A 15,326-nucleotide genomic window follows, 5' to 3' on the forward strand; every position below is an offset into this window, starting at 1 on the left:
GGGGGGGAAGATGATACATGTAGGAAGACCCCAGGAGACAACAATGAGCCTATTCCTTGGGGTATCACAGACTGGATGATGGCAGAGACATCTAGGCTTGGAGGACACATTAAAGTATATGGCCTTCCAAATCCCTTCCAAGGAACGGGAGTTGGGGGTCCATCTACATAGATTTCGTTCCATCCAAAGGTGGTTGATGGTGGCACAAAAGGCTAGTTTCCCAGCTATGTCACAAATGGTGGAGCCACTATAGGTCATGTCTACCTAAATCCATTCGCGGGGAAAGGGAAGGATGGGATGAGTGGAGGGCCAGCAAGAGCGCAGGACCTTCCAGATCGATGCAAAGAAGGGGCAAGAGAAGAAAAGATGGTCAACATCTTCAGAACCATGCTAGCACAAACAATAGGAGGTAGGGACTCGGATTTGATGGTAGTTAAGGAAGGACTGTGTTGGGAGACAGTAGGAGAGGGCACGCCAGGCAGTGAAGCTATGGTGAGGGATGTGGCCTTTAAACCATATGATATTTCTCCAAGGAATAGGAGGATCTTTAGAGCAGGTAAAGTTCCAACAGATGCTGAAAAGAAGTTGCCCGAGAAGGAGGGGGCCCAAATGATGGTGTCCAGAGATCCTCGGTGTCTGGGGGGATGGGGAGGGTAGACCAAAGATCAGGAAGGGGGGGAGGAAGAAAGGCGGGTCGGGACCAGCCAATAGGAGAGAGGATGGAGTCAACGGTGGCAGATTGAGTCAAGCTAGAAGCGACGATGATTCTGGGGGAGACAAGGGGGAGAAGGATGCCCGTAGGGTGCCAGGGGTCAAGCCAAAGCAAGGTGGAGGAGCCACTGTTGATGGTGCAAGAAACTGTAGAGAGGGCTAAGGATCTAGAATTGAGGATGCATCTCCGGATCCAGGAAACATTGGGAGAGGGGGAAGCAGTCCAAAGGGAATCATTTTTAAGGGGGACAGAGTAAACCCAAGACACCCAAATACTCTGCTGCTTAGAGCTGCTTTTCCAGATGAGCTTGAGGATAGCAGCAGAGTTGACATCCTTTATTTTGAAGAGACCCAATCCTCCTTTGAACTTGGGCCGATAGACATTCGACCAACTCATTGGGTTGAGGAATCTAGTGGTCTCATTTCCTTTCCAGAGGAAGGTACAAAGGTGAGAGTCAATGGCTTTGGAAGTGGAAGCAGGGAGGAGGAAAATGCCCGACTAATAAAGGTAGAGGTATTGGAGGACAAACTTGATAAGGACCTGGCGGGGCAGCATAGGAGAGGAGCTTCCCCTTCCAAAGTAGTCAATGATGGGAGAACAATGATGATGGGAGAGATGAGAGGAGATGAGAGGAAGGCCAAGGTATTTGACAGGGATGGTTCCAGAGGAGAATCCAGAGATGGCAAGGAGTTGGGCTTGATTGGAATCCAAGACTCCCAAAAGGAAAAGACTGGATTTGAGGAGGTTAATTTTCAATCCATAAAGGTTTTCAAAAAGCTAGAGGGAGGCCATGATGTTGGAGATGGAGGCATGATTGGCTTTAGAGAAGATCATTAGGTCATCAACAAAAGCTAGATGGGTAAACATGAGAACTTTACATTTAGGGATGGAGGAGATGTGGTGTTGTTCAGTGGAGGATAAGATTGAGTGGGAGAGGACTTCGAGGGTCAGGAAAAAAAAAGGGGTGAGAGAGGGCATCCCTGTCGGATGCCAGCCGCAGTGGAGAAATACCTCGCAGGGTACCATTAAGGAGGGCAAAGAAGCGGGGGGTGGATATACAAGAGTGAATCCAATGAACGAAGGAGGGAAGGAAATTTGGAGGACAGAGGAGATAAAATTCCAACGGATCGAGTCAAACGCCTTGTGTATGTCTATCTTCATAAGGGCCGCTGATGAGTGGGGTTTGCGGTTGAAACCTTAAACAATCTCATGACAAAGGATGATGATGTCCGATATGCTTCTTTCAGCATTGAAAGCAAATTGATTTGGACTGACGATGGAATCAATAACCTTTTGGATCTTGTTGGCAAGGATTTTGGCAATTAACTTGTAAAGGAGACTGCATAGGGGGATGGGTCTGAAATCAGACATGCATTGAGCACCACCCTTCCTGGGGATGAGGCAGAGGAAGGAATGGTTGATGCCTGAGATTTGGGAGGGGTTGAGGAAAAAATTTAGGATGGCAAAGATGAGGTCTATCAGGAATGATATGCCAGCAAGTGGAGAAGAAGCCCATAGTAAAGCCACCAGGGCCAGGAGCTTTATTGGTTTTATGATGGATGACAGCAGCCAAGATCTCATCATCCGAGAATTATCTTGAAGGGAAGGCAAAAGATAATCAGGGATGAATTTGTGAGAGTTATGGGGGAGGGTAAAAGAGATCCTCGAAGTAGGAGACAGCTTCAGTTTTGATGTCATTGTGGGAGGTAAGCTCCAAACCCGAGCGAGAGATGAGCTTGAGAATGGAGTTAGCATTAGTTCGGGCTTTAAGAGAGCGATGAAAGTAAGCCGTGTTAGAGTCTCCCAGTTCAAACCAATTAATCCTGGATTTCTAGTGGAGGAAGGATTCTTCCTGAGCAAGGCGGGAGGAGAGGTCTAGAGGAGCCTGCTTTTCCTCCATAGCAAGGGAAGAGTTGAAACGATCAAGCTGGAGTCTGGACTGAATGAGGGTAAGCTTTTCTCAGCAAGAAAAGACTTGATCAGAGATATGACCAAAAGTGGTATAGTTCCACACTTTGAGAGTCATTTTGACATTTTTTAGCTTTTTGACAAAGGCAATGACAGTAGAGGAGGAAACGGCAGTGGGGATGGCTCAGGCATCCCTAGCCAAGGGAAGGAATCCATCATAAAGGGACCACATGTCAAAAAACGAGAAGGGCTTGGGGCCGAAGGAGATATGGAGCTGCACGAAGATGGAGATGGGGGAATGGTTGGAGATACAAGGGAGGTCAAAATTGGCGTGGGAAGCAGGGGAGGCAATGAGCCAAGCTTCAATGACAAGAAGACAGTCAAGCTTACAGGCCACACGGTCATGACTAATACGGTGATTTTGCCAAGTGATTCCGATCTGGTCCATCTAAGATCATCCATCCCAATATCCTCAATGCAATTATTAAAGGGTGTTTGGTTCGAATTATCCACCAGCTCAGATTCTAGGGATTCAGGTTCTCATTTAAATTAAATCGTTTGGTTCATATTTTAAGGCAACTGATCCGGAGTCGGCGTGTTCAACTGAATCACCCATTTACACTAAAACCCAGGACTCAAGTGGATTAACCTGAATAGGTAAATCTGGAATCGAGTCAAGGGATTCCAGGGTTCATATAAAAGGTAGAGAATCAGGGTGAATCAACTTTTATCGGGTTTTTCTCTCTTTACCCTCAGTCGCTGAAAGCCGATCGATGCTCTCCGATGAAAGTGAAAATGCGAGGTGAGATTTCCTTCTTCTTCTTCGTCTTCGTCTTCTTCTCAGTTGTGTTTTCTTTTGTCACACATTTACCCGCTTTGCATGGAAGACCATCGCAGTCGATAGCCATCTGAAAACCGATGTTGTATTCAAGGTGTTTGGTCCTCTTTGTGTTTTCTTCTTTTTGTTCTTCGTCTGTGTTTTACTCATATTATTGAGCTTAGGTTTCTAATTTTTATGTTGTTACCTTCATATCTAGGGTTTGCCTCTTAGGTTTCTATTTCACTGTGTAAGATTTACACATTTGGCTTAGACGATCGACACATTTGGCTTAGACGATCGGCTGCCGAGGGTAGTGCAAAATCCATCTGAAGTCAGCGGTATGGTCCGTTATCTTCTTCAATCAAAGATCTAAAACCCTAATTTGGGGATTTTAAGTTTCAGATATAGCATAACGGTTATTTCCCCCCTTTGCTTCTAGTTCTCTTTCGGATAACTTATTTTTGTTGTATGTAGGTTTCTTTGCTCTCGATTTGCCCTATTCCACTGAGACGGAAACTTTGCCATTGAAGTGTCCAACCAATTCCCTCCAAAACAAAAGGAAGATTCAAGACTCCACAAGACCAGCAAGTTCTCTGTAATAGCTAAAGGAGGTTCTGCATCAAATAGGTTCATTTCTTTTTTTGTTTAATGATTTTTTTTACTTTTATCCTTCAAAATTCTACTAATCACAGCCATTTATATTTTTGTGTAGAATTTAAAAGTTTCTCAGTTTTATTTCCTTTCATTGTCTGCCGTTGTTGATATTGATAGGTTTTCAGCATTTGGGTTTTGCATGATAGTTGTTTAGGTTCCATATTTTAGATTCATTGTTAATGGATTGATTCATGAAGTAGCTGTGGTAGGTATTTTTTATTTCAATATATATTTCTACAAATAGAAATAGTTAGTGTATAAATTCATGAAATGTCTTCCTATTTTGTCAAGACTTTTAAGAGATGTGTCTTTTAAAGATATCAGATTTTACAGCTTCCCATGATGTTGCATAGTTGAGACAACAAGAATAGTTTTTTTTTTTTTTTTCTCTCTATTCACCAATGAAGGGAATAGTCATTAGAAAGAGAAGATGGCATCTGAAGAAGACAGCAGCACCTAGTGGACATCTGCTCCATTAAAATGTCCATAATCTATGGGTCTCTGCTGTAGTAGCGGCAGCAATGGCAGTTAAAACAGAACATTTGTGTGGTGCTACTGGAAGATTCGCCTGAGCCTAAGATCAGCATAGTTGTTTTCATTCTTATGGCCCATCCTTTAGATACCCAAACCAAAGTCAAAAGCTCCCGTTTCTAGGAGTTGGAAATCAATCCTAAATCTACCGGAAGATTCGCCTGAGCCTAAGATCAGCATAGTTGTTTTCATTATTATGGCCCATCCTTTAGATACCCAAACCAAAGTCAAAAGCTCCCGTTTCTAGGAGTTGGAAATCAATCCTAAATCCTCTTGTATTTCCACCAGTTTAGAATATTAGGCTGAGTTTTTAATTTTTTTACTCCAATTATTTACCAAATTCAAGTGTATAAATAGGTGCTCTGGCTAAAACCAAAAATGAATTCCTACAATGAAATTCTCTTCGTCCGAGTTTTCTATTTGATCTTTCTACTTTTTCCTAGAGTTTTCATTACTTTCCTTTCAAATACTGAATTGACATATGTAAAGTTGTCATTGCTGATTAGAATATTCAATTATTATTCACTTCACTGTTTTTTGATGATTAAATGTGATCATATTATGTCCATTAGTTCCTCGTAATTATGTAAACAATTGCTTTACTTTTCCTCAACTAGAACCCCACCATCACAACGTATACAAGCTTGTAAGAAAGTAGAAACACATTATGATGAAGACCGGTTTTCTTTTCTTTTTCTGTTGTTTTTTGAGTTTTCATTTTCAATCTCCATCTAATTTTTTCAATCAATTGAGCAGAGATGTCCATCAGTTAAACTTCTTCTTATACAGCCTGCGGTAATACAGTATTAACCCCCTTTTCTCTATTAAATTGATTTCAGATATGATTGGTGATATACATCAGTATTATAGTATTATTGGGGATTCTTTGCTTTAAATTTGGGAGTTAACTAACTCCAATAATTGCTGGTTATAGTGTTCTATTGATTTCTCAGGCCACGTTTATTCTATTTTGCTATCGGGTACTGCTGTTTGGTGCTCAATGGAATGATCTAACTTTTTTAGTCCTCTGGACTTACTAATTCTGTCGAATGAATACAAACAACTGTTGTTTGCAGCCACTGGTGGAGACACTTTAATTGCCTGAGAAAAGGTGAACCTGAGCCCCAATTAGGAAGAGAAAATACCCATATGCAGTAGAACTTAGAGCAGCCCCTATGAAGACTTCTAATTAAACGTGTAATTTTTTTTTTTTTTCGAAGTCATGAAATGGGGGGTAGTACTTAGTAGGGTATGATATATTATAAGTTTAGGGCCTTGAGGTTTCGGATATTAATTTATCATGTTATTCAATGGCTTTATCAACCTTGATCGATTGTTAGTTTCTAATGTTAGAAAATATTCACTTGTTAGTAGACTCTTCATAAATCCCTTCTTTGATGGCTGATATATATATATATATATATATATTTTTACTGGTTATTGCTGGTAAAAGTAAAGCTGACACCCTGCAGTGTTTCAATGTGTACTCCAATTGGTATGATAATCGCCATTTTGTAAATTAATTGATAATAAGAACAAGAGGTATATGGCATTTGTGTTTCAGAGTTCATATAAGCTAATAGAATGAATCCTCCTGACATGGCCATCTGCTTATTGTTTATTTTACAGTTAAATAATGTCATCAAACATTGGTAGTGATGCCAACAGCTCGGAAGTTCCATTGTATAGGAACTTACAATGTGGCAGTCAAAGAAGGGCATCTGTTAGAATTTCAGATTATGCCCGAAACAGATACAGATTATATTATTGTTGCCCAGAGTTTCCGAATAGAAGGTTGTGGCTTCTGCTCTTGGTGTGACCCTGTGGTTGTGCCTAGAGATGCTACTCCAACAATAGTGGATGAAAGAAATGTACAAATAGAGCAGATGAAAGAATAATTGAAAATTCTTACTAACGAGGTTCGTAGTCTGAAGAATACTTTGAGTTTGATGGGTCAGTTTATAATAGTTATACTTCTGGTAGTAATTTTTTCATATTTCAATGCAATATAAAGTAGGTACTAAAATTTTTGTTGAACTATATGGTCTGTTCTTAACAATGAAATGACTAGTTGTTTATATCCAATTTAAATTTATTAACGCGTGTCTTCGCCTAGACGATGCAAAGTATCCATTTATTGTCGACTTCAATTCAGTGAAGAGTGAAGACTATAGAGATAATAGGTGAGTGCCAATGTGTTGGGTGCATGCGAAAATCCTCCCAGCCATGGTTTAGGTATAATGAATTAAACTGATCGTATCAATTGAATTGTTCCAAATTAAGATATTTCCAAACTAAATAGTTAGCAATTATAAATAATATACAAAAAAAAGAAATTAAATTAAAAATATAAAAGACTTAATACCTACCCAAAACCATTACATGAAGAAATCAAATCATGTTTTTTAATAAAAAAAACAACTCAATACTATATTATTCTTTTTTAAGATGCACGATACCTATTTCGATTACATGAACTACAATCATGCCTTGTAATTTTCTTCTTTTTGTCCTCTTCAATTTACAAATAAATAAATAAATTACTGCACTACTCTATTAGACTTGATAGCTCACGAGTTCCACTTTTTTTTTTCACATATTACTATAAAAAGAAAAATAAAAAATAAAGTACATGTGTGGAACAAATTTTAGTTTTTGGATTTTTTTTTTCTTTTTTTTTTTTTTGCCAACAGAACATGGGTTCAAAGACTCAAAGGTAACCAAACTCAGAATCAATGGCAAGAATCAGGGTAACCACACAGTTTTTCACTCAGAATCAAGTGACAGAATCAGGGTAACTAAACAATTTTCCCCTCAGAATCAAGTGACAGAATCAGGGTAACCAAACAGTTTTTTTACTAGAAGAAAATTATTCCAAAGAAACTCATCCATATGAGTTAGATCCAGAATCCTGAATCCCTGGAATCTGATCCAATGGATAATTCAAACCAAACGCCACCTAAAGGATTCAGATGAAGAGAGGTCAATGGGTGTTCCACCAATTTTTTCATGAGAAGCCCGAACCACATTGAAATCTCCACCAATACCGTAGGGAAGAGAGGAGAGGTCATACCACAAAGGGAGTCTATCAGGGGCCCGATTAAGAGCATAGCCAGCAGAGAAAAGGGAAAGAGGGGAGCCCGAGGGAAGGGAGAAGCAGAAATGAATGACTTAAGAGGAAGAGGCAAGAAGGGAGATATTGACGAGGAGAGGGTTCCAAAGGATCCAAATGCACCTGTTAGGCAAATGGGCATAGTTGGAAATGAAGGACCAGGAGGGGACAATAGAGGCAACAATGCGAGAGGCATTAGCTCCAAGGGCACGAGTTTCAAGGAGGCAACAAATAGCTACCTTGGAAGATTTGATACGGGAGTGAATAGAGTCCTATTTGGCAAAGAAGTTAAGACCTCTGACATTCCATATGACCCAAGGTATCATTTGGATGGGGGAGGGAAGGCAGCCGAGACTCCAAGGAGCATGAGGAAGGGGCAGATTTGGTCTTAGTACAGCAGGAGTACTCTTTAAGGGGGGAGGGCAACGGGGGGTGGAAAGCTTAGTGTTGGAGAGACCCTTAGGGCGTGGGAGGGTAGACATGGCCTTTTTCTTGAGGCCAACAACAAGGGATTTGTGGGGGACCGGAGGAGCCAGTCTGGGCATGGGGGGGATGTCTCAGCCAAGTGACCACAATTCCCAGAAGGGGAATAGTCCATAGGGGAGGAGCCCACATGGAGAGTGTCAAGTTCCAGAGGGGGCGCATAAGCTATATTGCAAGGATGAGAAGCACCCAAATCAATAGTGTTACAAGGGGCGGGAAGCGCCAGAATCAGCAGAGGTGGAGGGTGGTGATGACTAAGGGTGTCAATCGGTTCGGTTCCAAATGATGATACAGTGGACTATAACCGAACCGAGAACCGACTCGGTTCCATATTTAATACTCAAACTGATTCAATTCGGCTCAGTTCGATTTCAGTTCCAATTCAGCTCTAATTTGTATTTTTAACTCATTTTTATACCTCGGTTTTAATTCCGTTACGAAAACGGTTTCACTTTTGAACCATGACTGTGATGGACCAAAGGGCATAATGGGCTCAAGTTATGGACCTTATGGCCATTGTTAACTCCAAATTTATCTTAGCTTGTAAATATGTCATGATAAATTGCAAAAAACACTTACCACATAAAAAAAAGAGCTTACAAAAAACACTCTTGAATGATAAGAGCAATTCGGTTTGGTTTCGGTTAGAACCGACGGTTCTAACACCCTAAACCGAAACCGAGCCGAACCAAATAGCATACTCACATATTCAAACCGAAGTTGAACCGAATTTATTCGGTTCGGTCCGGTTAATTCGGCTCGATTTCAGTTTGAAATTGACACCTTGAGTGATGACGTCTTCCAAGGCGTGAAAGGCAAGGCTGACGAGAGGCTAGTGGATGTCCCAGATATAGGAGCATAAGTAGCCGAGGCAGCCAACTTTGTCGTAGTGGAGGGAGAATTGATGTTGAAAGGGAAGAGCAAAGAGGCAGTAGGGGGAATGTTTCAGGCTCAATTCCCGACAGTGGGCCAGGCGAGAGCCCAGTGGTAGGGGAGGTATCACTAAAGGGGGCAGTGGTATCCGCAATGGCGAGAGTTACAGCGACGTGAGGGTGAGAGCAATTGTCATCAATAGCAGAGACTTCAGCAGGGCAGGTGATGGCACAATTGCCAAGTGGAAGAGTTGCTAGTAGAGCGATGGAGGTGCCTTCCAAGGTCGTAGGGCAGGCAGGCAGGCAAGGTGGTCAGAGGAGGGGGGATCGAGCCAAGGAGGGGGGACAGGGACTCGCGAAGGGGTCAAAGGAGAGAGGAAGTCTCGAGTGGGCAGGTCTCACAACTCAGGGGGCAGAGGGAGAGGTGGGTGAGGAAGGCGACGATTGTGGGAGTCAGGTCAGGTCTAGACAGGATGGACCAAGATCAGGAAAGGTGGGAGAAGATGGTGGGTGATATGGGTTGGGAAGAGGGTCAGCAGGGTTGCAAAACGGGTGGTTCAGTCGTATAAATTAGCTAGAAAAAGTGGATAATCTATAGGGAATTTGGAGAATTTAAAAAGAAGCTCAACCAATAGAAATTAGTTTAATGGATAGAAAAGCGGTTCAAGTTGGACCGGCCTGTTTAGGATAGAGGAATTAGCCCTAAGAGAGGAATTAGAGGAATTAACCAAAAGAGGGGGGTCGAGGGGTTGTCGTACCAGAGGCAGACAACGAGCCAAGCCAAGAAGGAGGAAGAGGAAGGATACGGGGGAGAGCCGAGGTGGAGGGGATAGAAGGAAGAGGGGAAGGAACCAGGTACGAGGCACAAGGTTTGGCCACAAGCTCAGAAGCGAGGGAGGAGGAGGTGTCAAGAGGAACAGAGGGGCAGAGAGAGGAAGTAGGGGGGTGTTAGGATGGCAGGCAAGGTGAGTTCATCAAGGCAAGCCAAGGTGGAGTAGCGGTTATTGACCAACAAATCTTTACTCGGACCACAAGTAGAGGATGAAGGATCTAAAGTGTTGGAGATAACAGCCGCCGACAATGAATTCCGTCCACGATTCCTTCTTGATGATTTTCTTAGGGACCGGTGCTCGAAAGATAGGTTTTCAGGTGCTGAGGATGCCAAAGACGAGCAAGCGATAATTTCATGAGGAGAAGACACAATCGCTTCTTCATTTTTCTGTCGGGATGTCTTCTTGGGATGTAATATTTGAAATTTTTTTTCCACAATGCACTGTTGTATGTTCAAAGCATTCGCAACTAGAGCACATGGGAGGAATCCAATCATATTTTATTTCTTGTTTAAAGGAGTGATCATCTCCCTCGAGGACAGTAACAGAAGAGGGAAGAATCCTTTCAGCTGAGACCTCAACACAAATACAAGCAAAGGAGAGACGATTTATAGTCTTAGTTCTCTTGTCTGAGTAAAGAGGCTTGCCAATGATAGAACCAAAGATGCTTAGACCCTTAACACACCAGAAGTGAAGGGGAAGGTTGGGAAGGGAGATCCAAAGGGGAATGGACGTCAGTTCCGAACGTTGGAAGGAGGTGCGTTCGTCCCATTGTCTGAAGAAGATCGGTTTTTGCCCACGAACCAAGGGCCGCCGTCAATAGCAATAGCCTTATCTTCAGGGGAGGAGAAGTTGAAGATGAAAATCCTATTATCGAGCATATAGAAGGTGAGAGGACACAAGGGGCGCCACTGGTTGAGAAGGGAGGCTTTAACGATTGCAAACGAAGGTCAGCTTCCCAAAAAGGAACCAACGACGCAGAGTTTCCATTTACAAATTTTGGAATCAAGGAGCCCAGGGGGCAAAGGCCGACAGGGGTGGAGTTCAGGGAGGAGGGTGGGTGGAAGTAAGAGAATGGCCAGAGGTAGGAGGTTGAGGAGAGAAAGGAGAAAGAGTGGAGGCAACGACAGAGGACCAAGGATGACAATTAGGAGAAGAGGGAGGAGGGGCTAGAGAGGAGGGCAGGCAAGAAGGTTGGGGCCACCGTCTGCAGCGACCGGCGGAGGGAGGGGAGAGGGCATAGGTTCAGGTTATCGACGAGGGAGGGGAGAGGAAAAATTATTTTTATTCAAGAAATTTGCTTACCAAAATACAAACAAAAAGATGGTGTGATGTAGATAAGTCACTTGGGCTTATTTTATTGCAAATAAGCCTTGGGTTGTGTTATGTATGTGTTAGGCCTTTGATCCCATGGGTTTTCTTTGAAATGGACCACTTTAATATACCAAAAATATGGGTAGAAAGTAGGAAAACGGGATTTTATTCATTAGTTTAATTAGTTGCTATTTAATTCAATAAATGCCCATTAGGCCATTAGTTGGTTGTAAAGTCCCATATGGACTATTAGTTAGTTAGTCCTACACCATGTTGGAGTCATAAAGTCAAGTCCTAGTCCTATTTTGAATTCCTAGTTGTAGTAGGAGTGTCTAGTCATATTGAGAAACTAGCTCCTAGTTGTAGTAGGAGTGTCTAGTCCTATTGGGAAACTAGCTCCTAGTATTAGTATGATTGTAAACTTCTCCTCTATAAATAGAGAGGCATATGTACCATTATTGGACAGATTTGAATGAAAGAAAGTTTGCATTTATGAAAAAAAATTTGCAACTAAATGCTTAGAATAGCTGTGGGTGAGAAGCCCAGGCTGAGATAGCCACTTCCTTTATTCTCTTTCACCCTTCTCAACCCCCATCTGTTTTATTCTTCTTTTTTATTTTATTTGCTGTAACATTCAAGAGGTATAGTTCAGATTTCTTTGTTTCCTAGTCCTTTTGTCTTGTTTGGAGTTGTAAACTGCGGAGTTAGTTACTTGTAATCTGCTCCTGCATTATGGTGAGCCAAGTGAATTTCGATAGAAAGGATATACTGGTACTTTTAAGCACTTGAGATTGCACAAAATTCCAACCACAGTGGATAGAAAGAAGGAAATCAAAGCTGAAGCTTTATTATAGAACAGGGTCTGAGCACGCTTTGATCAGGCAATTGTTCCAGAGCAGCTGAAATCTTTCAACAATTAGTGTATCATATGACATAGTTTACAAGCAAAAATGTACATTTTTGTTTGGTGTTCCCAATGCTTTCTCATTTGGGTGACCTTGGACAAGATTTAGGGAAAACCTATATTGGCAGGTGCAATTTCAACAAATGTGAGAACCTTCTGTACAATTTACCTTGCTTCATGTTTCATTCTCAATCTATTAAGCCAAAAACAACCAACACAGAACAACAATCAAACACCACAAAATTTGTGTACAATTAGGTCCAAAAAAAAAAAACTATTCACTAACCTTTGCAACAAAAGAGCAATATCAGCTGCCTCTTGAGTTTTCTTCTGTTTTTGTTGCCCATAAATTTGGCATGACACCACATAAGTAAATTTCAGATCAGCCTGTGCTCGAGACACATGAGATATCTCAAAACCTTGTGATGTATGAAAATTGCCCACCAAATAACCATCATCTATTTCAATGTCATAAAATCAAATATATGAGCATATTAGAAGCATGCTCCACTAATTTGATGACAAAGGGTATAGGAATAGTTTTAGTAACAAATACCTCCTAATGCTCTCTTTTCTAGAAAACTTTGCAGCATTAGAGCCCTTCTGTAGTACATCATACCACGCACTGTATTCGAAGCAAGAGAAATATTCAGAGAGAAATACAAGAGAAGGGAAGGCCTAAGAGCAAATGTGATAAGCACCAACAGTGACCAATGCTACAAAAAACATGAAGAATGAACAAACAAATTTCACAATGTGATCGTATGCATATGGAAAAGTGATGTAGAGTTGTAGACCAAGTCCTCAATTGGTCTTGGTGTTCCAAATTTTGTTCATAGCTGGCTATCTTGGCCACCAATTTAAGTCAATGGTCTAACCATATTCTGCTTCAAAGTAACCTGTTATCCAAGTCAGATTCAAGTCATTATTCCAGCCCAAGAATGGCCTTCGATCAGAATTATTTGGGAGAATTCTTATCAGATCTTGTGGGGCCCAGCACAGAGATCTTGGCTGAAAGTTTTCCTTGTGAATGTGAACTTCTAGAAGCCAAAAAAACTGTTCACGTGAACAGTGTCACAGCCAGAATACTTCCTTGCGGTAGAGATCTTTTGAAGATGTTGGTGGGTCCTATGGAGCCAGCTTGCATGAGAGATAAGACCAAGAAGATGTTGCCTAGCATGGGAATCCTTACCTATAGTTTCAATTTTCATTAGCTATAAAGTTTCCTAATATTTAGTTTCTATTTCCATTGTCTAGGAGTTTCTCTTTTATTAAGTTCCATTTTTCCTTCGTTCTATTTCCTTGTAATCAAGTTACTTAATCACCAAGCAGTCCACGCATGTACTAAGTTCCTATTTTTGTAATCTATTATTACTTGTTATAAATACAAGCTGAAAGGGGAACCAAGCCCACGATTGAAATTATAAAAAAAGAAACAGTTTATTGCAAATTATGGCTCTGTGATGCAGTGAGGTGAGAGATCTACGTAAGGGTGAGAGGCCCAATCCATTATCCCCCTTCTCTCCCTTTATTTCTCTTATTTTCTGTGAGTTATTCAATCCACCCAAGATCTATTGGAAGCCCTTTGAAGGCCAACATCAATTTCTGCTGCCGTTGTGATCTGAGACGATCATTCAAAGCTACAAATTCTGGAGATTTTTTGGGCAGCAACATCAACCTCATCTCACAGATCCCTTCGGCCATTAAGGCCATATTTTGAAGACATATCAGACACCACCCGAAGGCCACTCAACCAGCCGTGCAAGGCCTCTTGAGGTCTGGTCATCAAGTTCTCAGAAATCTCTCCAATCTTGACCTAAATAAAGATTTCTCCACTGGTTATACAACCATCAACTCAGGCCCAACTTTTGAGGATTTATTAATGTTTCCATAAACCTCACTAGACCAGGGTTTCAGCTCTACCTGAGCCCTCTTTTGTGAGTTATTTAAATTCTCCATTTTGACCTAATTTCCGGGATTCAGGTTAACTTGCATTCTGTCCAAGTTCTTAGTTTGTTATTCTGGGGCTTGTAACTTACTGTAGGGGTTTGGATTGACTGAGATTTAAGTAAAAAATACTGCCTGTTCATCAGTGATTTGTTAACATTATTGTTTGCTGGATTTCATATCATTCTATCCTAGCCGATAGGCTGCTGTTGGGTATTTGTTACAGCCCTGGGGTTGTTTATATACTGTTAACGGTACTAACAGTAAGGTGTTATTGGAGTTGTCACGTGTTGGTGGATCCTTACCTAGAGTTGGGTAGTCAAACCTAGCCTAACAATAAAATGAGGGCAGACCTCAGCACAATGGTAAGGTTGCTCCATTGTGACCTAGTGGCTGTAGGTTCAAGACGGGAAACAGTCCCTCCTTGAAGCGGGTTAAGGCTGTGTACAATATGACACTCCCTTAAACCACGCAGTGCCGGGAGCCTTGTGCACTGTGTAAGCTCTATTTTTTATTGTATGCATATGGAAAAGAAGATAAAGATGATGACAATAAATATAAGTCAATTCTCACCAGTTCTAGCTAAAGTTTGACCTCGATAAGATACCCAGAACCGAAGCTCTAAGGAATCACTAGAACTCTCCTCAAGATCAGCTTCCGCGGTCGATTCAGTCCGACCAATTCGTTCCAAAAAATTCATCCATTCATCTGTCAGTTTTACCATATACAGTAAGTCAGCAACAAGCTACAACATGATATCAGTAGCAGCACTTGTGGATGGTAAAAATTTTATTTATAAAAGAAACAAACTTCACAATTCAATAAAGATGCTGATAATGTTCACAACACAGTTGAATTCCCAACTGAACAAAATGTTGGAGTAGAACAAGCACATAAAAGTTTGAAAAAAAAGGGGTTCCATGAATGGAAAACTAAGTAATTGAATTCGAAGATATGCTACCAAATGAGACTATCAAACTTATCAATATAGCTAGGGATGGGAAAAGAAATCTTCAATTAAACTATTTTAACATAAATTCCTAGTCTCCATCTTATAATCTCAATAACTAAAAATTATACAAGAATCAAAAATTTGTTTGAACATCACATGAAAATATGTTTTTTGACTAGGGAGAGAGGATCGTGTAGCCCACCCCATGTAGTTAGGATAAGGCTTAGTTGAGTTGAGCTAAGTGCAGTTGAGTTGTATATATTACAAGTTGACAGGACTGTTGGCAT

General features: G+C 41.3%; 1 protein-coding gene across 2 annotated transcripts in view; it reads right to left on the reverse strand.

Moving 5' to 3' along the window:
• LOC122081999 (callose synthase 10-like) overlaps positions 1-15,326 on the reverse strand; it is a 107,927-nt gene that overhangs the window by 22,763 nt on the left and 69,838 nt on the right. Inside the window, exons 32-34 of one of the 2 annotated variants that reach the window (XM_042649466.1) lie at positions 14,661-14,795; positions 12,697-12,765; positions 12,427-12,580 (exon numbers count right to left, since the gene is read on the reverse strand). In XM_042649466.1, the coding sequence (XP_042505400.1) occupies positions 12,427-12,580; positions 12,697-12,765; positions 14,661-14,795 (358 nt within the window). Of the gene's footprint in view, positions 1-12,426; positions 12,599-12,696; positions 12,766-14,660; positions 14,796-15,326 lie in introns of both variants that reach the window. The other variant, XM_042649464.1, reaches the window with a different exon arrangement.

This window comes from Macadamia integrifolia, chromosome 6 (assembly GCF_013358625.1).
Source record: "Macadamia integrifolia cultivar HAES 741 chromosome 6, SCU_Mint_v3, whole genome shotgun sequence".
Taxonomy (NCBI): Eukaryota; Viridiplantae; Streptophyta; class Magnoliopsida; order Proteales; family Proteaceae; genus Macadamia; species Macadamia integrifolia.